This window comes from Psittacula echo (genome assembly GCF_963264785.1).
Source record: "Psittacula echo genome assembly, chromosome: 30".
NCBI classification, from domain to species: domain Eukaryota; kingdom Metazoa; phylum Chordata; class Aves; order Psittaciformes; family Psittacidae; genus Psittacula; species Psittacula echo.
Window position 1 is genome coordinate 776,425 of NC_137765.1, and position 22,001 is coordinate 798,425.

Here is a 22,001-nt window from a genome sequence, read left to right on the forward strand (position 1 = left end):
GACACCCTGTCACCCACAGTGACACCCTGTCACCCACAGACACCTACACCCGCAGTTACAGCATGTCTGTGTCACCCCACAGCGACACCCTGTCACCCATAGCCACCATTATCATCACCTATTGTGACATCCTTTCACCCACAGACACCTACAACCGTAGTGACAGCCTGTCCCTGTCACCCCTAGTGACACCCTGTCACCCACTGGCACCATCATCGTCACCCACAGTGACACCCTGTCACCCACAGACACCTACACCCGCAGTGACAGCCCGACCCTGTCTCCTACAGCCACCACCATTGCACAGCGCCAACATGGGGACATGGAGACACAGGGACACAAGGACAGCAGAGGGGTCCCCGAGGCCCCGCCCACCAGAAGCCCCGCCTCCCTCCCCTTGTCCCGCCACCCTATTGGCTGTCTCCTCCGTCACTCCACTCGCGCCTCCTCCTCCCATTGGGCGCGGCGCGCTCAGGAGTTCCCGTTGCCGTGGTAACCGGGGGCGGGGGCAGAGTGCAGGGGGCGGGACCGCCGCGAGGGGAAGGGGCGGGGGCCACAGCACACGCGCGTTGATTGGCTGTTCCCTCCCAGCCCCGCGGCGGCGATTGGCGGAGGCGTGAACAGGCGGGTGACGTCAGCAGGGGGCGCCGGGCGGGAGCAGCCATGAAGCACTACGAGGTGAGCGGCGGCACCGGGGGCCTGGGCCCGGCCCCAACCCCGGCTCCAGCCGCAGCCCCGGGGCCGGCTCCGGTTCCCCCCCCCCGGCCCCGCTCCCGGCTCCGGTTCCAGCGCCACGGACCCGCTCCGCACCCTGCGAGGCGCCGCTGCGGTGCCGCGCATGCGCCGGGCACTATGGGCAGCGCCACTGACAGCCCGGGGGGGGGGGCGTGTGCGCATGCGCTGTGCGGCGGTTGGGTGTCCCCAGGGGTGCTGGATCCCATTTGGGTGTCAGGGTGACAGCTGTCCCCTATGGCCCCTGTATATACACTATATATAGTGTGCATACATACAGTATGCGTGCTTAGATGTTATGTATAGCATATATATAGCGTATATAGTGTGTATATAGGGGGACTATCTGTATATATACAGTATATAGGGCATATATAGCATATATAGTATATACGAAATGCATATATAGTATATATGGAGTGTATATATGCCATATATATAGTATATATGTTATACATAGTATATACACGTTATATATCACATATACATAGTGTATATATGGAATATATATAGTATATATAGAGTATATATGCCATATATATAGTGTATACAGCATGTATATATATGGCACATATACATAGTATATATACTATGTATATGGCATACTATATACGTATATACATACTATGTATGTATAGTATATATAATATACATTGTATTACAGTATATATGATATATAGTGTATATATGCCATACATATAGTATATATAGGGTATATATATAGTGTATATGTGGCACATACATAGCATATATAGTATACATACCCAGTATACATACTGCATATATATACATATATATATATATACAGCATATACCCATATGGCATACATACCATACCCAGTCCCTATATATCGCTGTCTCTATAAGGGGGTCCCAGGGGTGCCAGGCCCCATTGGGTGCCACCGGGTGACCGCCCCGTCCTTCTGTGGGGGTGCCCGTCCTCTGTGGGTGCAGCCCCCATCCCCAGAGCCCCATCCCATGGCTGCCAGCCCCTGGTTGGGTGCCACCCCATGGGTGCCACCCCCCTCAGGGTACCCTGGGGGTCCCTTCTTACCTCTTGTGTCCCCTTCAGCCCCGCTTCCCTTTGCCCCTCATGGCCACCTCCAGGGCCACCTTTGGGGCCACGGTGGCCAAGAGCCACCCCGTGACGTGATGGCGATGGGATGGGTGCCATTGGGTGGTGATGCTGGGGGGGGGGGGGGGGTGTGCCTTTATATTTAGCAGCACCCTAAGGCCCCGATCAGGTTTCGGGCCGTGCCCAAGGGCCATGGAGGGGGCCCCGGTGGCTCTGTCCCCATTGCTGGAGCTGTGGCACCGGGCCCCCCCCCCGAAGAAGCTCAAGAAAGCCGCTCTCTTCTTCGAGGTGGAGATCCTGGATGCGCGCAGCCGCCAGAAGCTCTGCTTCCTCGACAAGGTACCCACGGACCGCACCCCGACCCCCCCCGTGCCCCACAATGGGCTGACCCACCCCCCACTGCCCACAATGGGGTGACCCCATCGTGATGATGATGATGGGGGGGGACCCACATCCCCTTTCCTTGCCCCCCCCCCCCCGCCCCCCGGCGTAGGTAGAGCCTCACGCGACCATCGCTGACATCAAGAGCCTCTTCACCAAGGCCCGTAGGTGGCACCTGGGGCACCCATAAGGGACACTGGGGGCACCCATAGGGGGACATTGGGGGCACCCATAGGGGGACATTGGGGGCACACATAGGGAACAATGGGGGCACCCATAGGGGGATATTGGGGGCATCCATAGGGGGACACTGGGGGCACCCATAAGGGGACATTGGGGGCATTAATAAGGGGACATTGGGGGCACCCATAGGGGGGCATTGGGGGTACTCATAGGGGGACATTGGGGGTGCCCATAGGGGGACATTTGGGGTACCCATAGGGGGACATTGGGGGTACCCATAGGGGGACATTGGGGGCATCCATAGGGGGACATTAGGGGTACCCATAGGGGGACATTGGGGGCACCCATAAGGGGACATTGGGGGCATCTATAGGGGGACATTGGGGGCATCCATAGGGGGACATTGGGGGTACCCATAGGGGGACATTGGGGGCATCCATAGGGGGACATTGGGGGTACCCATAAGGGGGACTTTGGGGGTACCCATAAGGGGGACACTGGGGGCACCCATAGGGGGGACAATGGGGGCATCCATAAGGGAACATTGGGGCATCAATAAGGGGACATTGGGGGCATCCATAGGGGGACATTGGGGGCACCCATAGGGGGACATTGGGGGCATCCATAGGGGGGACATTGGGGGTACCCATAGGGGGACATTGGGGGCATCCATAGGGGGGACATTGGGGGTACCCATAGGGGGGCATTGGGGGTACCCATAGGGGGACATTGGGGGTGCCCATAGGGGGACATTTGGGGTACCCATAGGGGGACATTGGGGGCACCCATAAGGGGACATTGGGGGCATCCATAAGGGAACATTGAGGGCATCAATAAGGGGACATCGGGGGCACCCATAGGGGGACATTGGGGGTACCCATAGGGGGACATTGGGGGCATCCATAGGGGGACATTAGGGGTACCCATAGGGGGACATTGGGGGCACCCATAAGGGGACATTGGGGGCATCTATAGGGGGACATTGGGGGCATCCATAGGGGGACATTGGGGGTACCCATAGGGGGACATTGGGGGCATCCATAGGGGGACACTGGGGGCACCCATAAGGGGACACTGGGGGCATTAATAAGGGGACATTGGGGGCACCCATAGGGGGGCATTGGGGGTACCCATAGGGGGACATTGGGGGCGCCCATAGGGGGACATTTGGGGTACCCATAGGGGGACATTGGGGGCACCCATAAGGGGACATTGGGGGCATCCATAAGGGAACATTGAGGGCATCAATAAGGGGACATCGGGGGCACCCATAGGGGGACATTGGGGGTACCCATAGGGGGACATTGGGGGCATCCATAGGGGGACATTAGGGGTACCCATAGGGGGACATTGAGGGCACCCATAAGGGGACATTGGGGGCATCTATAGGGAGACATTGGGGGCATCCATAGGGGGACATTGGGGGTACCCATAGGGGGACATTGGGGGCATCCATAGGGGGACATTGGGGGTACCCATAAGGGGGACTTTGGGGGTACCCATAAGGGGGACTTTGGGGGCACCCATAGGGGGGACAATGGGGGCATCCATAAGGGAACATTGGGGCATCAATAAGGGGACATTGGGGGCATCCATAGGGGGACATTGGGGGCACCCATAGGGGGACATTGGGGGCATCCATAGGGGGGACATTGGGGGTACCCATAGGGGGACATTGGGGGCATCCATAGGGGGGACATTGGGGGTACCCATAGGGGGACATTGGGGGCATCCATAGGGGGGACATTGGGGGCATCCATAGGGGGACATTGGGGGTACCCATAGGGGGACATTGGGGGCATCCATAGGGGGGACATTGGGGGCATCCATAGGGGAGACATTGGGGGTACCCATAGGGGGACATTGGGGGCATCCATAGGGGGTCATTGGGGGCACCCACACCCCCCCCTTGGGTGCCATCGTTGTCCCCAAGGGGCCACCAGTGCAGTGTCCCTTGTGCCCTGCAGATCCCCAGTGGTACCCAGCCAGGCAGTCGCTGCGCCTGGATCCCAGTGAGTGGTACCCAGGGGATCATGGGGGTCTATGGGGTGTCTGGGGGGGGTCTGCGGAGGTCTATGGGGGGTTTATGGGGGTCTGTGGGTGTCTATGGGGGGTCTATTCGGTTCTAGGGGGGTTTATGGGGTTCTGTGGGGGTCTGTGGGGGTCTATGGGGGGCTATGGGGGGTTATGGGGGTCTATGGGGCATCTATAGGGGTCTACGAGTTCTATGGGGATCTGTTGGGTCTGTGAGGGTCTATGGGGGGTCTATGGGGTCTGTGGGGTCTATGGGGGTCTGATGTGTCTGTGAGGGTCTATAGGGGGTCTATGGGGTCTGGGGGGGTCTATGGGGTCTATGGGGGTCTGATGTGTCTGTGAGGGTCTATGGGGGGTCTATGGGGTCTCTGGGGGGTTCTATGGGGTCTCTGGGGGTCTGTGGGTCTCTGGTCACCAGCTGTCCCTGCAGAGGGCCGGTCGCTGAAGGATGAGGATGTGCTGCAGAGCCTCCCCGTGGGCACCACGGCCACCTTCTACTTCCGAGACCTCGGGGCACAGATCAGCTGGGTGACGGTGAGGAGATGGGGCTCAGGGCTCCTGGCACAGCTCCTTCATCCAACAGCCATCATCCATCATCCATCCATCATCATCCATCCATCCATCCATCCATCATCATCCATCCATCATCATCCATCATCCATCCATCCATCCATCCATCCATCATCATCCATCATCATCCATCATCATCCATCATCATCCATCATCCATCCATCCATCCATCCATCCATCCATCATCATCCATCCATCCATCATCATCCATTATCATCCATCCATCCATCCATCATCCATCATCCATCCATCATCATCCATCATCATCCATCCATCATCATCCATCCATCCATCATCATCCATTATCATCCATCCATCCATCCATCCATCCATCATCATCCATCATCATCCATCCATCATCCATCCATCCATCATCATCCATCCATCCATCATCATCCATTATCATCCATCCATCCATCCATCCATCCATCCATCATCATCCATCATCATCCATCCATCATCCATCCATCCATCATCATCCATCCATCCATCCATCCATCCATCATCATCCATCCATCCATCCATCCATCATCATCCATCATCATCCATCCATCATCATCCATCCATCATCATCCATCCATCCATCATCATCCATCCATCCATCCATCATCCATCCATCCATCATCATCCATCCATCCATCCATCATCATCCATCCATCCATCCATCATCATCCATCCATCCATCATCCATCCATCCATCATCCATCCATCATCCATCCATCCATCCATCCATCATCATCCATCCATCCATCCATCATCATCCATCCATCCATCATCCATCATCCATCCATCATCATCCATCCATCCATCCATCTATCCATCATCCATCATCCATCCATCATCATCCATCCATCCATCCATCCATCATCCATCCATCCATCCATCCATCATCATCCATCCATCCATCCATCATCATCCATCCATCCATCATCATCCATCCATCCATCCATCATCATCCATCCATCCATCCATCATCATCCATCCATCCATCATCATCCATCCATCCATCCATCCATCATCCATCCATCCATCCATCCATCCATCCATCCATCCATCCATCATCCATCCATCATCCATCCATCATCCATCCATCCATCCATCCATCCATCCATCATCATCCATCCATCCATCATCCATCATCCCCTCCACCCATCCGTGTCATTGTGCCTCCATGGCCGTGTCCCATTCCCCATATCCCATCTCCCACATTCCAGGTGTTCCTGACGGAATACGCAGGTCCGTTACTCATTTACCTGCTCTTCTACTTCCGGGTCCCCTTCTTGTATGGGCCCCGCTACGACTTCACCGCCAGCAGGCACCGAGTGGTCCAGTGAGTGCTGGCAATGGGGGGCAATGGGGGGCAATGGGGGCAATGGGGGGCAATGGAGCAATGGAGGCAATGGAGCAATGGAGGCAATGGGGGGGTCTTGGAGGGTATTGGGGAGGGGGGATTCAACACCTCACTTGGATGCAGCTGGATCTGGGGAAGGGGGGGCAGAGCTGTCCCCTATATCCCCTATATCCCCTATATCCTCTATATCCTCTATATCCCCTATATCCCCTATATCCTCTATATCCCCTATATCCCCTATATCCTCTATATCCTCTATATCCCCTATATCCCCTATATCCTCTATATCCCCTATATCCCCTATATCCCCTATATCCTCTATATCCCCTATATCCTCTATATCCCCTATATCCCCTATATCCCCTATATCCCCTATATCCTCTATATCCTCTATATCCCCTATATCCCCTATATCCTCTATATCCCCTATATCCCCTATATCCTCTATATCCCCTATATCCCCTATATCCTCTATATCCCCTATATCCCCTATATCCTCTATATCCCCTATATCCCCTATATCCTCTATATCCCCTATATCCCCTATATCCTCTATATCCCCTATATCCCCTATATCCTCTATATCCCCTATATCCCCTATATCCTCTATATCCCCTATATCCCCTATATCCTCTATATCCCCTATATTCCCTATATCCCCTATATCCTCTATATCCCCTATATCCCCTATATCCCCTATATCCTCTATATCCCCTATATCCCCTATATCCTCTATATCCCCTATATCCCCTATATCCTCTATATCCCCTATATCCCCTATATCCTCTATATCCCCTATATCCCCTATATCCCCTATATCCTCTATATCCCCTATATTCCCTATATCCCCTATATCCTCTATATCCCCTATATCCTCTATATCCCCTATATTCCCTATATCCTCTATATCCTCTATATCCCCTATATCCTCTATATCCCCTATATCCTCTATATCCCCTATATTCCCTATATCCCCTATATCCTCTATATCCCCTATATCCCCTATATCCTCTATATCCCCTATATCCTCTATATCCCCTATATCCCCTATATCCCCTATATCCTCTATATCCTCTATATCCCCTATATCCTCTATATCCCCTATATCCCCTATATCCTCTATATCCTCTATATCCCCTATATCCTCTATATCCCCCATGTCCCCTATATCCCCTATATCCCCTATATCCTCTATATCCCCTATATTCCCTATATCCTCTATATCCTCTATATCCCCTATATCCTCTATATCCCCTATATTCCCTATATCCCCTATATCCTCTATATCCCCTATATCCCCTATATCCTCTATATCCTCTATATCCCCTATATCCTCTATATCCCCTATATCCCCTATATCCTCTATATCCTCTATATCCCCTATATCCTCTATATCCCCTATATCCCCTATATCCTCTATATCCCCTATATCCCCTATATCCTCTATATCCCCTATATCCCCTATATCCTCTATATCCCCTATATCCCCTATATCCTCTATATCCTCTATATCCCCTATATCCTCTATATCCTCTATATCCCCCATGTCCCCTATATCCCCTATATCCCCTATATCCGCTATATCCCCTATATCCTCTATATTCTCTATATCCCCTATATCCGCTATATCCCCTATATCCTCTATATCCTCTATATCCCCTATATCCTCTATATCCCCCATGTCCCCTATATCCCCTATATCCCCTATATCCTCTATATTCTCTATATCTCCTATATCCTCTATATCCTCTATATCCCCTATATCCTCTATATCCCCTATATCTCCTATATGCTCTATATCCTCTATATCCCCTATATCCTCTATATCCCCCATGTCCCCTATATCCCCTATATCCCCCATGTCCCCTATATCCCCTATATCCTCCCATGTCCCCTGTATTTCCTATATCCCCCCATGTCCCCCATATCCCCTATGTCCCCTATATCCCCTCTGTCCCCTATATCCCCCATGCCGCCCCCCCTGTCCCCCCCAGCCTGGCCTGTGCCTGTCACTCCTTCCACTACATCAAGCGCCTGTTGGAGACCCTCTTCATCCACCGCTTCTCCCATGGGACCATGCCCCTGCGCAACATCTTCAAGGTGACCCCCGGGCCCCCCCCGGGCCTCCCCCCCCCCAGTGTCCCTTTGATGGGTGCTGCCGTGGGGGTGTCACCCAGTGTCACCCATGGGTGCTCTGTGTGTGTGTGTCCCCCAGAACTGCACCTACTACTGGGGCTTTGCTGCCTGGATGGCCTATTACATCAACCACCCGCTGTACACCCCCCCCGGTGAGTGCTGTCACCCCCCGTCACCCCCCGTCACCCAGCACATCACCCATGCACTGCATAGACCTGCTGTGTCACCATCACTGTCACCGTCACCCATCCCTGTCACCCATCAGATCACACCCCCATCAGTGTCACTGTCACCCATCACCCATGCACTGCATAGACCTGCTGTGTCACCATCACTGTCACCGTCACCCATCCCTGTCACCCATCAGATCACACCCCCATCAGTGTCACTGTCACCCATCACCCATGCACTGCATAGACCTGCTGTGTCACCATCACCCATCCCTGTCACCCGTTCCCCTGTCACCCATCAGATCACACCCCCATCAGTGTCACTGTCACTGTCACCCGCTGTCACCCATCACCCATGCACTGCATAGACCTGCTGTGTCACCATCACCCATCCCTGTCACCCATCAGATCACACCCCCATCAGTGTCACTGTCACCCATCACCCATGCACTGCATAGACCTGCTGTGTCACCATCACCCATCCCTGTCACCCGTTCCCCTGTCACCCATCAGATCACACCCCCATCAGTGTCACCATCACTGTCACCCCCTGTCCCTGTCCCCCCACAACCTATGGGGACACTGGGGGGGGGGGTCCTTGTCCCTGACCCCCACCCCTTGTGTCCCCTCAGCCTATGGGGATGATCAGGTGAAGCTGGCGCTGGCCATGTTCCTGGTGGGTGCTATGGGTGCTATGGGGTGCTATGGGGTGCTGGGGGGGCCTATGGAGGGCTATGGGTGCATTGGGGGCTATGGGGTGCGTTGGGGGCTATGGGGTGTATTGGGGTGCTATGGGGTGCTGGAGAAGCCATGGGGTGTTATGGGGTGTCTGGGGGGGGGCTGTGGAGGGCTATGGGGTGGGGTGGGGGCTATGGGGTGTATTGGGGTACTATGGGGTGCTGGGGGGGGCTGGGGGGTGCCTTGGGAGCTATGTGGGCTATGGGGTGCTATAGAGGGGCTATGGGGTGCTATAGGGGCTCTATGGGGTGTATTGGGGCTCTATGGGGTGCAGAACCCCCCCTTGATCTCCCCCCCCAGTTTTGCCAGCTCGGGAACTTCTCCATCCACGTGGCCCTGAGGAACCTGCGCCCCGCGGGTGAGGACACGGACGGGGTCACGTGGGTGCGGGGTCACGTGCATACATGTTCCATCCGTGTTATGTGTTACATACATGTTCCATCCGTGTTATGTGTTACATACATGTTCCATCCGTGTTATGTGTTACATACATGTTGCACCCGTGTTACGTGTTCCATCCATGTTACATGTTGCACCCATGTTACGTGTTCCATCCATGTTACATGTTGCACCCATGTTACGTGTTCCATCCATGTTACATGTTGCACCCATGTTACGTGTTCCATCCATGTTACATGTTGCACCCATGTTACGTGTTCCATCCATGTTACATGTTGCACCCATGTTACGTGTTCCATCCATGTTACATGTTGCACCCATGTTACGTGTTCCATCCATGTTACATGTTGCACCCATGTTACGTGTTCCATCCATGTTACATGTTGCACCCATGTTACGTGTTCCATCCATGTTACATGTTGCACCCATGTTACGTGTTCCATCCATGTTACATGTTGCACCCATGTTACGTGTTCCATCCATGTTACATGTTGCACCCATGTTACGTGTTCCATCCATGTTACATGTTGCACCCATGTTACGTGTTCCATCCATGTTACATGTTGCACCCATGTTACGTGTTCCATCCATGTTACATGTTGCACCCATGTTACGTGTTCCATCCATGTTACATGTTGCACCCATGTTACGTGTTCCATCCATGTTACATGTTGCACCCATGTTACGTGTTCCATCCATGTTACATGTTGCACCCATGTTACGTGTTCCATCCATGTTACATGTTGCACCCATGTTACGTGTTCCATCCATGTTACATGTTGCACCCATGTTACGTGTTCCATCCATGTTACATGTTGCACCCATGTTACGTGTTACACACATGTCCATGCAGGCTCCAAGACGCGCAAGATCCCCTACCCCACCCGCAACCCCTTCACGTGGCTCTTCCTGCTCGTCTCCTGCCCCAACTACACCTACGAGGTGGCACCGGGGCCACGGGGGGCACTGGGGGGGCAATGGGGGGGACTATGGGGGGTATTGGGGGGAAATAGTGGGGGCAATGGTGGGGCAATGGGGGTATTGGGGTGTATTGGGGGCACTGGGGGAGTATTGGGGGCAATGGGAGGTATTGGAGGGCAATGGGGGGGCAATGGGGGGGCAATGGGGCTATTGGGGTGTATTGGGAGCACTGGGGGGCAACGGGGGGTATTGGGGGGTATTGGGGGCAATGGGGGGTATTGGAGGGCAATGGGGGGGCAATGGGGGTATTGGGGTGTATTGGGGGCCCTGAGGGCCATTGGGGAGCACTAATGGGTGCCTGCCCCCGCCATGGGTGCTGTCCCCCCCCCCCCCAGGTCGGGTCCTGGATCGGCTTCACCATCATGACCCAGTGCCTGCCCGGTGAGGGGGGGGCACCCTCATATGGGGGGGGTGATGGGGGGGGTCATTGCGATGGGGGTACCCAATGGGAGGTGTCACCCATGGGGGGCTCCTGATGGGGGGGGAAGCCTGGAGTCACCCCATGTCCCTTGTCCCGCCCTGGGCTCGGGGTCCCCATTGCCCCCATAGCCCTTGTCCCATTGCCCCCCAAGTCCCCATTGCCCCCATTGCCCTCAGTGTCCCCATTGCCCCCATTGCCCCAAATATCCCCATTGCCCCCAATGTCCCCAAATGTCCCCATTGCCCCCAATGTCCCCAAATGTCCCCATTGCCCCCATTGCCCCAAATATCCCCATTGCCCCCAATGTCCCCCAATGTCCCCATTGCCCCCATTGCCCCAAATATCCCCATTGCCCCCATTGCCCCAAATGTCCCCATTGCCCCCAATGTTCCCAAATGTCCCCATTGCCCCCATTGCCCCAAATATCCCCATTGCCCCCAATGTCCCCAAATGTCCCCATTGCCCCCAATGTCCCCAAATGTCCCCATTGCCCCCATTGCCCCAAATATCCCCATTGCCCCCAATGTCCCCAAATGTCCCCATTGCCCCCATTGCCCCCAATGTCCCCATTGCCCCCATTGCCCCAAATGTCCCCATTGCCCCCAATGTCCCCAAATGTCCCCATTGCCCCCATTGCCCCAAATGTCCCCATTGCTCCCATTGCCCCAAATGTCCCCATTGCCCCCAATGTCCCCAAATGTCCCCACTGCCCCCATTGCCCCAAATGTCCCCATTGCCCCCATTGCCCCAAATGTCCCCATTGCCCCCAATGTCCCCAAATGTCCCCATTGCCCCCAATGTCCCCGAATGTCCCCATTGCCCCCATTGCCCCAAATGTCCCCATTGCCCCCATTGCCCCAAATGTCCCCATTGCCCCCAATGTCCCCAAATGTCCCCATTGCCCCCATTGCCCCAAATATCCCCATTGCCCCCAATGTCCCCAAATGTCCCCATTGCCCCCATTGCCCCAAATATCCCCATTGCCCCCAATGTCCCCAAATGTCCCCATTGCCCCCAATGTCCCCAAATGTCCCCATTGCCCCCATTGCCCCAAATATCCCCATTGCCCCCAATGTCCCCAAATGTCCCCATTGCTCCCATTGCCCCAAATGTCCCCATTGCCCCCAATGTCCCCGAATGTCCCCATTGCCCCCAATGTCCCCAAATGTCCCCATTGCCCCAAATGTCCCCATTGCCCCCAATGTCCCCAAATGTCCCCATTGCCCCAAATGTCCCCATTGCCCCCCAAGTCCCCATTGCCCCCCATGTCCCCATTGCTCCCATTGCCCCCCAAGCCCGCAGTGCCCCATGTGCCCCTGTCCCCGCAGTGGCTCTCTTCTCGCTGGTGGGCTTTGTGCAGATGGCCATCTGGGCGCAGGGCAAGCACCGCAGTTACCTGCGCGAGTTCCGCGAGTACCCGGCCCTGCGCTCGCCCATCGTCCCCTTCCTGCTGTGAGCCCCCGCTCCCGGGGGGAGCAGCACCCGGGGGGCACCCGATGGGGCACCTCAATGGGACACCCAATGGGGCACCCAATGGGGCACCTCAATGGGACACCCAGTGGGACACCCAATGGGACACCCAATGGGGCACCCAATGGGGCACCTCAATGGGACACCCAGTGGGACACCCAATGGGACACCCAGTGGGACACCCATTGGGGCACCTCAATGGGACACCCAATGGGGCACCCAATGGGGCACCTCAATGGGACACCCAGTGGGACACCCAATGGGGCACCCAATGGGGCACCCAATGGGACACCCAGTGGGGCACCTCAATGGGACACCCAGTGGGACACCCAATGGGGCACCCAATGGGGCACCCAGTGGGGCACCTCAATGGGACACCCAGTGGGACACCCAATGGGGCACCCAATGGGGCAGCCAATGGGACACCCAGTGGGGCACCTCAATGGGACACCCAGTGGGACACCCAATGGGGACACTCAATGGGACACCCAGTGGGACACCCAGTGGGGCACCTCAATGGGACACCCAATGGGACACCCAATGGGACACCCAATGGGGCACCTCAATGGGACACCCAATGGGACACCCAATGGGGCACCTCAATGGGACACCCAGTGGGACACCCATTGGGGCACCTCAATGGGACACCCAATGGGGCACCTCAATGGGACACCCAATGGGACACCCAATGGGGCACCTCAATGGGACACCCAATGGGACACCCAATGGGACACTCAATGGGGACACTGAATGGGGACACTCAATGGGGACACTCAATGGGACACTCAATGGGACACTCAATGGGATACCCAATGGGGCACCTCAATGGGGACACCCAATGGGACACCCAATGGGGACACTCAATGGGACACCCCTATGGGGACACTCAGTGAGCGCCCCAACGTGTCCCTGCACTGAGCCTTGGGGACAGTGACAAGGAGCCCGCCCTGGCCCTGTCACCCCTTGCACTGAGCCCTGGGGACACCCAGGCGATGCCCTGAGCGCTGGGGACATGGGGACAGGAGTCCCTTGTCCTGGCCATGGGGGACACATGGACACGGCCCCATTAAGGCATCCCCATCGGGGTGTCCCCATTGTCCCCACTGGGGCATCTCCTTTAGGCTGTCCCCATTGAGGTGTCTCCATAGGGGTGTCCCAATTGGGTGTCCCAATTGTCTCCATTGGGGTGTCCCCATTGTCACCACTGGGGCATCTCCTTTAGGCTGTCCCCATTGAGGTGTCTCCATAGGGGTGTCCCAATTGTCTCCATTGGGGTGTCCCCATTGGGGTGTCCCCATTGTCACCACTGGGGCGTCCCCATGGGGTGTCCCCATTGGGGTGTCCCCATTGGGTGTCCCCATTAATCCCACTGGGGTGTCACCATTGGGTGTCCTCACTGTCCCCATAGGGGTGTCCCCATTGGGGTGTCCCCATTGGGTGTCCCCATTAATCCCACTGGAGTGTCACCATTGGGTGTCCTCACTGTCCCCATAGGGGTGTCCCCATTGGGGTGTCCCCATTGGGTGTCCCCATGGGGCTGTCCCCACCATGGGGCTCCCTCATTGGCCCCTGTCCCTGCCAATAAAACACAGGAGGAGAGCTCTGGGTGTTTATTGAGGCCTCACGCCTGTGTCACGTGGGTGTCACGTGGGTCCTCGTCACGCGTGTTCCGCCGCTGCCGCTGCCTCCTCCCGCAGCCGCAGTCGCTTCTGGCGCTGGAGCAGGCGCCGCTCGCGCTCAAACTCCTTCATGCGCATCACATAGCTGGGAACAGGGGAAGGACACGGGAAGGACACGGGAAGGACACGGGAAGGACACGGGAAGGACACGGGAAGGACACGGGAAGGACACGGGAAGGACACGGGAATGACACGGGAAGGACACGGGAAGGACACGGGAAGGACACGGGAAGGACACGGGAAGGACACGGGAAGGACACAGCAATGACACGGGAAGGACACAGCAATGACACGGGAATGACACGGGAAGGACACAGCAATGACACGGGAAGGACACGGGAAGGACACGGGAAGGACACGGGAAGGACACGGGAAGGACACGGGAAGGACACGGGAATGACACGGGAAGGACACGGGAAGGACACAGCAATGACACGGGAATGACACGGGAATGACACGGGAATGACACGGGAAGGACACGGGAAGGACACGGGAAGGACACGGGAAGGACACGGGAAGGAAGCGGGAATGACACGGGAAGGACACGGGAATGACACGGGAAGGACACGGGAATGACACGGAAAGGACACGGGAAGGACATGGGAAGGACACGGGAAGGACACGGGAATGACACGGGAAGGACACGGGAATGACACGGGAAGGACGCGGGAATGACACGGGAAGGAAGCGGGAATGACACGGGAAGGACAGGGGAATGACACGGGAAGGACACGGGAATGACACGGGAAGGACGCGGGAATGACACGGGAAGGAAGCGGGAATGACACGGGAAGGACACGGGAATGACACGGGAAGGACACGGGAATGACACGGGAAGGAAGCGGGAATGACACGGGAAGGACACGGGAATGACATGGGAAGGAAGGGGGAATGACACGGGAAGGACACGGGAAGGACACGGGAATGACACGGGAAGGACACGGGAATGACACGGGAAGGACACGGGAAGGACACGGGAAGGACACGGGAATGATGCGGGAATAACATGGGAGTTTTCCCATACCCCATATCCCATATCCCATACCCCATACCCCATATCCCATACCCCATACCCCATATCCCATACCCCATATCCCATACCCCATATCCCATACCCCATACCCCATACCCCATATCCCATACCCCATATCCCATATCCCATACCCCATACCCCATACCCCATACCCCATATCCCATATCCCATACCCCATATCCCATATCCCATACCCCATATCCCATATCCCATACCCCATATCCCATATCCCATATCCCATACCCCATACCCCATATCCCATACCCCATACCCCATACCCCATACCCCATATCCCATACCCCATATCCCATATCCCATATCCCATATCCCATACCCCATATCCCATACCCCATACCCCATATCCCATATCCCATACCCCATATCCCATATCCCATATCCCATATCCCATACCCCATATCCCATACCCCATACCCCATACCCCATATCCCATACCCCATACCCCATATCCCATACCCCATATCCCATATCCCATACCCCATATCCCATATCCCATACCCCATATCCCATATCCCATACCCCATATCCCATACCCCATACCCCATATCCCATACCCCATACCCCATATCCCATACCCCATATCCCATATCCCATACCCCATATCCCATACCCCATACCCCATATCCCATATCCCATACCCCATATCCCATATCCCATACCCCATACCCCATATCCCATATCCCATACCCCATATCCCATACCCCATATCCCATACCCCATACCCCATATCCCATACCCCATACCCCATATCCCATACCCCATATCCCATACCCCATACCCCATATCCCATACCCCATATCCCATACCCCATACCCCATATCCCATACCCCATACCCCATACCCCATATCCCATATCCCATACCCCATATCCCATATCCCATACCCCATATCCCATATCCCATACCCCATACCCCATACCCCATACCCCATATCGCATATCCCATATCCCATACCCCATACCCCATATCCCGTACCCCATATCCCGTACCCCATATCCCGTACCCCATATCCCGTACCCCATATCCCATACCCCATACCCCATATCCCATACCCCATACCCCATATCCCATACCCCATATCCCATACCCCATACCCCATATCCCATATCCCATACCCCATACCCCATATCCCATATCCCATATCCCACACCCCATATCCCATATCCCACATCCCATATCCCCTACCCCATATCCCATATCCCGTACCCCATATCCCGTACCCCATATCCCGTACCCCATATCCCGTACCCCATATCCCATACCCCATACCCCATACCCCATATCCCATACCCCATATCCCATACCCCATACCCCATATCCCATATCCCATACCCCATACCCCATATCCCATACCCCATATCCCATATCCCATACCCCATATCCCATACCCCATACCCCATATCCCATACCCCATATCCCATACCCCATACCCCATATCCCATATCCCATATCCCATACCCCATATCCCATATATCCCATATCCCATATCCCATACCCCATATCCCATACCCCATATCCCATATCCCATACCCCATACCCCATACCCCATATCCCACACCCCATACCCCATACCCCATATCCCATATCCCATATCCCATACCCCATATCCCATACCCCATACCCCATATCCCATACCCCATATCCCATACCCCATACCCCATACCCCATATCCCATATCCCATACCCCATATCCCATACCCCATACCCCATATCCCATACCCCATACCCCATACCCCATATCCCATCTCCCATACCCCATACCCCATATCCCATACCCCATATCCCATACCCCATATCCCATATCCCATATCCCATACCCCATACCCCATATCCCATACCCCATATCCCATACCCCATATCCCATATCCCATATCCCATACCCCATACCCCATATCCCATATCCCATATCCCATACCCCATATCCCATATCCCATATCCCATACCCCATACCCCATATCCCATATCCCATACCCCATATCCCATATCCCATATCCCATACCCCATATCCCATATCCCATATCCCATACCCCATATCCCATATCCCATATCCCATACCCCATACCCCATACCCCATATCCCATACCCCATATCCCATACCCCATACCCCATACCCCATATCCCATACCCCATACCCCATATCCCATACCCCATATCCCATACCCCATATCCCATACCCCATACCCCATACCCCATATCCCATACCCCATACCCCATATCCCATACCCCATACCCCATATCCCATACCCCATATCCCATATCCCATACCCCATATCCCATACCCCATACCCCATACCCCATACCCCATATCCCATACCCCATACCCCATATCCCATACCCCATATCCCATACCCCATATCCCATACCCCATACCCCATACCCCATATCCCATACCCCATACCCCATACCCCATATCCCATACCCCATACCCCATATCCCATATCCCATACCCCATACCCCATACCCCATATCCCATACCCCATATCCCATACCCCATACCCCATACCCCATATCCCATACCCCATACCCCATATCCCATATCCCATATCCCATACCCCATATCCCATACCCCATATCCCATATCCCATATCCCATATCCCATACCCCATACCCCATATCCCATACCCCATACCCCATATCCCATATCCCATACCCCATATCCCATACCCCATACCCCATACCCCATACCCCATATCCCATACCCCATACCCCATATCCCATACCCCATATCCCATACCCCATATCCCATACCCCATACCCCATACCCCATATCCCATACCCCATACCCCATATCCCATATCCCATACCCCATACCCCATATCCCATATCCCATACCCCATACCCCATATCCCATACCCCATATCCCATACCCCATACCCCATATCCCATATCCCATACCCCATATCCCATATCCCATATCCCATACCCCATATCCCATATCCCATATCCCATATCCCATATCCCATATCCCATACCCCATATCCCATACCCCATACCCCATATCCCATACCCCATATCCCATACCCCATACCCCATATCCCATATCCCATACCCCATACCCCATATCCCATACCCCATACCCCATATCCCATACCCCATACCCCATACCCCATATCCCATACCCCATATCCCATACCCCATACCCCATATCCCATACCCCATATCCTATATCCCATATCCCATACCCCATATCCCATACCCCATATCCCATACCCCATACCCCATACCCCATATCCCATACCCCATATCCTATATCCCATATCCCATACCCCATATCCCATACCCCATATCCCATACCCCATATCCCATACCCCATATCCCATACCCCATACCCCATATCCCATACCCCATATCCTATACCCCATATCCCATACCCCATACCCCATACCCCATACCCCATATCCCATACCCCATACCCCATATCCCATACCCCATATCCCATACCCCATACCCCACACCCCCTATCCCCTATCCCATACTCCTCGTGCTGGCAGACTTCCCAATGGTGCCGCAGGTCCCGGCAGCTCCACGGTGCCGGGAAGGCCTCGCGCTGGCACCGCAGCAGCTTCACCAAGTGATGGGCGCAGTAATCGCGCTGCTCCAGAGGCACCCGCGCCGCGGCCAGGACCTCCGGGGAGGCCACCATGGCTGGGGGGGCACGGGGTCAGTGGGGGCAATGGGGGGTAATGGGGGTAATGGGAGCAATGGGGGCAATGGGGGCAATGGGGGGTAATGGGGGTAATGGGGGTAATGGGGGTAATGGGGGTAATGGGGGCAATGGGGGCAATGGGGGGAAGGGGGGGAAGGGGGGTAATGGGAGCAATGGGGGCAATGGGAGCAATGGGGGCAATGGGGGCAATGGGAGCAATGGGGGCAATGGGGGCAATGGGGGCAATGGGGGCAATGGGAGCAATGGGGGCAATGGGGGCAATGGGGGCAATGGGGGTAATGGGGGCAATGGGGGCAATGGGAGCAATGGGGGCAATGGGGGCAATGGGAGCAATGGGGGGTAATGGGGGTAATGGGGGTAATGGGGGGAAGGGGGGGAAGGGGGGTAATGGGAGCAATGGGGGCAATGGGGGCAATGGGGGCAATGGGGGTAATGGGGGGAAGGGGGGGAAGGGGGGTAATGGGAGCAATGGGGGCAATGGGGGCAATGGGAGCAATGGGGGCAATGGGGGTAATGGGGGGAAGGGGGGTAATGGGGACGGGGGGGTGACATGGAGGTGGCACATGGGGATGTGGCGTGCTCCTGGTGGCCCATAGCACCCATAGCCACCCTATAGCACCCACAGCACCCATAGCCACCCCATAACACCCACAGCCACCCCATAGCACCCATAGCCACCCCATAGCACCCACAGCACCCATAGCCACCCCATAGCACCCACAGCACCCATAGCCACCCCATAGCACCCACAGCACCCATAGCCACCCCATAGCACCCATAGCACCCATAGCCACCCCATAGCACCCATAGCCACCCCATAGCCCCCACAGCCACCCTATAGCACCCATTGCACCCACAGACACCCTATAGGACCCATAGCACCCACAACCACCCCATAGCCCCCACCGCCACCCCATAGCCCCCACAGGGCATGCACAGGTCACGCGGGGGTCACCCCAAGGTCACGTGGGGCACTGACTGCGCGGGCGGCGCTGCGGCATCCCCAGCTCGGGGGGGAACGTGGGCATGCGCAGCGGGTCCGGCTCCGTGTCCGCGCCGCCCAGGTAGCGCCGCGCCAGGTGCGCGCCCATCGCGACCGGAGCCACGGGAGCGAGCGGCGGGAAACGGGAGCGAGCGGCGGGAAACGGAAACGGCGGCGACAGCGGCAGCCCGGAACGGGAAACAGCGCGACCGGAAGTGGCGCCCGCCCGGACCCTCACAGGGGAGGACCCGCGGGAAACAGGAAGGGGCGCGGCAGAAGCGGCTTGAAAGGACCGCCCCGAGGGGGCGGGGCTACGAGAAAGGGGCGGGGTCAACAGGAGCGAGCCATATAAGGAATGGGGGCGTGGCTACAGTGAAGGGGAGGGGCTAAAGGAAACAGGGTCAACAGGAACGCACCTTATATGGCTATAAGGGAAGGGGGCGTGGCTACAGTGAAGGGGAGGGGCTAAAGGAAACAGGGTCAACAGGAAGTGAGCCATATAAGGGAAGGGGGCGTGTCTACCGTGAAGGGGCGGGGCTACGGGGCAGGCCCCATTGAGCCCGAGGCCTACGAGGCGCCGCGCTTACATAAACATGAGCCAGCCCCGCCCCTCATACATATGCAAAACCCATTCCCGCCTCCTATTCTAATGAGCGCCCGGCCTAGGGCCCACGGGGGCCTCCTGGCGGCGGCGCTGGGGGGGATGAAGGCCGGCCCGTCCTCTTCATCGCTGCCAGGAGCCTCTTCTCCTCCCACCCCCTTCTAGCGCGGCGCAAGGAGCATAGACCCATAACACCATAGACCCATAGACCCATAGCACCATAGACCCATAGCACCATAGACCCATAGCACCATAGACCCATAGAACCATAGACCCATAGCACCATAGAACCATAGACCCATAGCACCATAGAACCATAGCACCATAGAACCATAGCACCATAGACCCATAGCACCATAGAACCATAGACCCATAGAACCATAGACCCATAGCACCATAGACCCATAGAACCATAGCACCATAGACCCATAGCACCATAGACCCATAGCACCATAGCACCATAGACCCATAGACCCATAGACCCATAGCACCATAGACCCATAGCACCATAGAACCGTAGACCCATAGCACCATAGACCCATAGAACCATAGCACCATAGACCCATAGCACCATAGAACCATGGAATAGTTTGGCTTGGAAAAGACCCCAACCCATCTCCATCACTGAACATTGGACACCAGGAAGGACCCAAACCCTCTCCATTACAGAACATTTGACATGAGGGAGGACCCAACCCATCTTCATTACACAGCAATGGACATCAAGAAGGACCCAACCCATCCCCATCACCCCCATAGCAGAACATGGACATCAAGAAGGACCCAACCCATCCCCATCACCCCCATAGCAGAACATGGACATCGAGAAGGACCCCAACCCATCCCCATCACCCCCATAGCAGAACATGGACATCAAGAAGGACCCCAACCCATCCCCATCACCCCCATAGCAGAACATGGACATCAAGAAGGACCCAACCCATCCCCATCACCCCCATAGCAGAACATGGACATCAAGAAGGACCCAACCCATCCCCATCACCCCCATAGCAGAACATGGACATCGAGAAGGACCCCAACCCATCTCCATCACCCCCATAGCAGAACATGGACATCAAGAAGGACCCCAACCCATCCCCATCACCCCCATAGCAGAACATGGACATCGAGAAGGACCCCAACCCATCCCCATCACCCCCATAGCAGAACATGGACATCGAGAAGGACCCCAACCCATCCCCATCACCCCCATAGCAGAACATGGACATCGAGAAGGACCCCAACCCATCCCCATCACCCCCATAGCAGAACATGGACATCGAGAAGGACCCCAACCCATCCCCATCACCCCCATAGCAGAACATGGACATCAAGAAGGACCCAACCCATCCCCATCACCCCCATAGCAGAACATGGACAT

General features: G+C 55.8%; 2 protein-coding genes across 2 annotated transcripts; one reads left to right on the top strand and one right to left on the bottom strand.

Annotated features, from left to right (window-relative positions):
• Positions 1-657: 657 nt before the first annotated feature.
• TECR (trans-2,3-enoyl-CoA reductase) lies at positions 658-12,627 on the top strand (the record flags this gene model as incomplete). The annotated part of the gene is made up of 13 exons (XM_080636258.1): positions 658-678; positions 2,096-2,146; positions 2,301-2,352; positions 4,339-4,383; positions 4,836-4,939; positions 6,190-6,305; positions 8,321-8,426; positions 8,542-8,614; positions 9,265-9,308; positions 9,671-9,728; positions 10,623-10,711; positions 11,086-11,131; positions 12,500-12,627. The coding sequence occupies exons 1-13, from the start codon at positions 664-666 to the stop codon at positions 12,625-12,627; spliced, it is 927 nt and encodes a 308-aa protein (XP_080492384.1). The 5' UTR covers positions 658-663.
• Positions 12,628-14,246: 1,619 nt separating this feature from the next.
• Positions 14,247-20,956, bottom strand: NDUFB7 (NADH:ubiquinone oxidoreductase subunit B7). The gene is made up of 3 exons (XM_080636262.1): positions 20,017-20,956; positions 18,847-19,015; positions 14,247-14,405 (listed from the first exon to the last, which is right to left on the bottom strand). Exons 1-3 carry the CDS (start codon positions 20,126-20,128, stop codon positions 14,300-14,302), a joined length of 387 nt encoding a protein of 128 aa, XP_080492388.1. The 5' UTR covers positions 20,129-20,956; the 3' UTR covers positions 14,247-14,299.
• Positions 20,957-22,001: the final 1,045 nt, after the last annotated feature.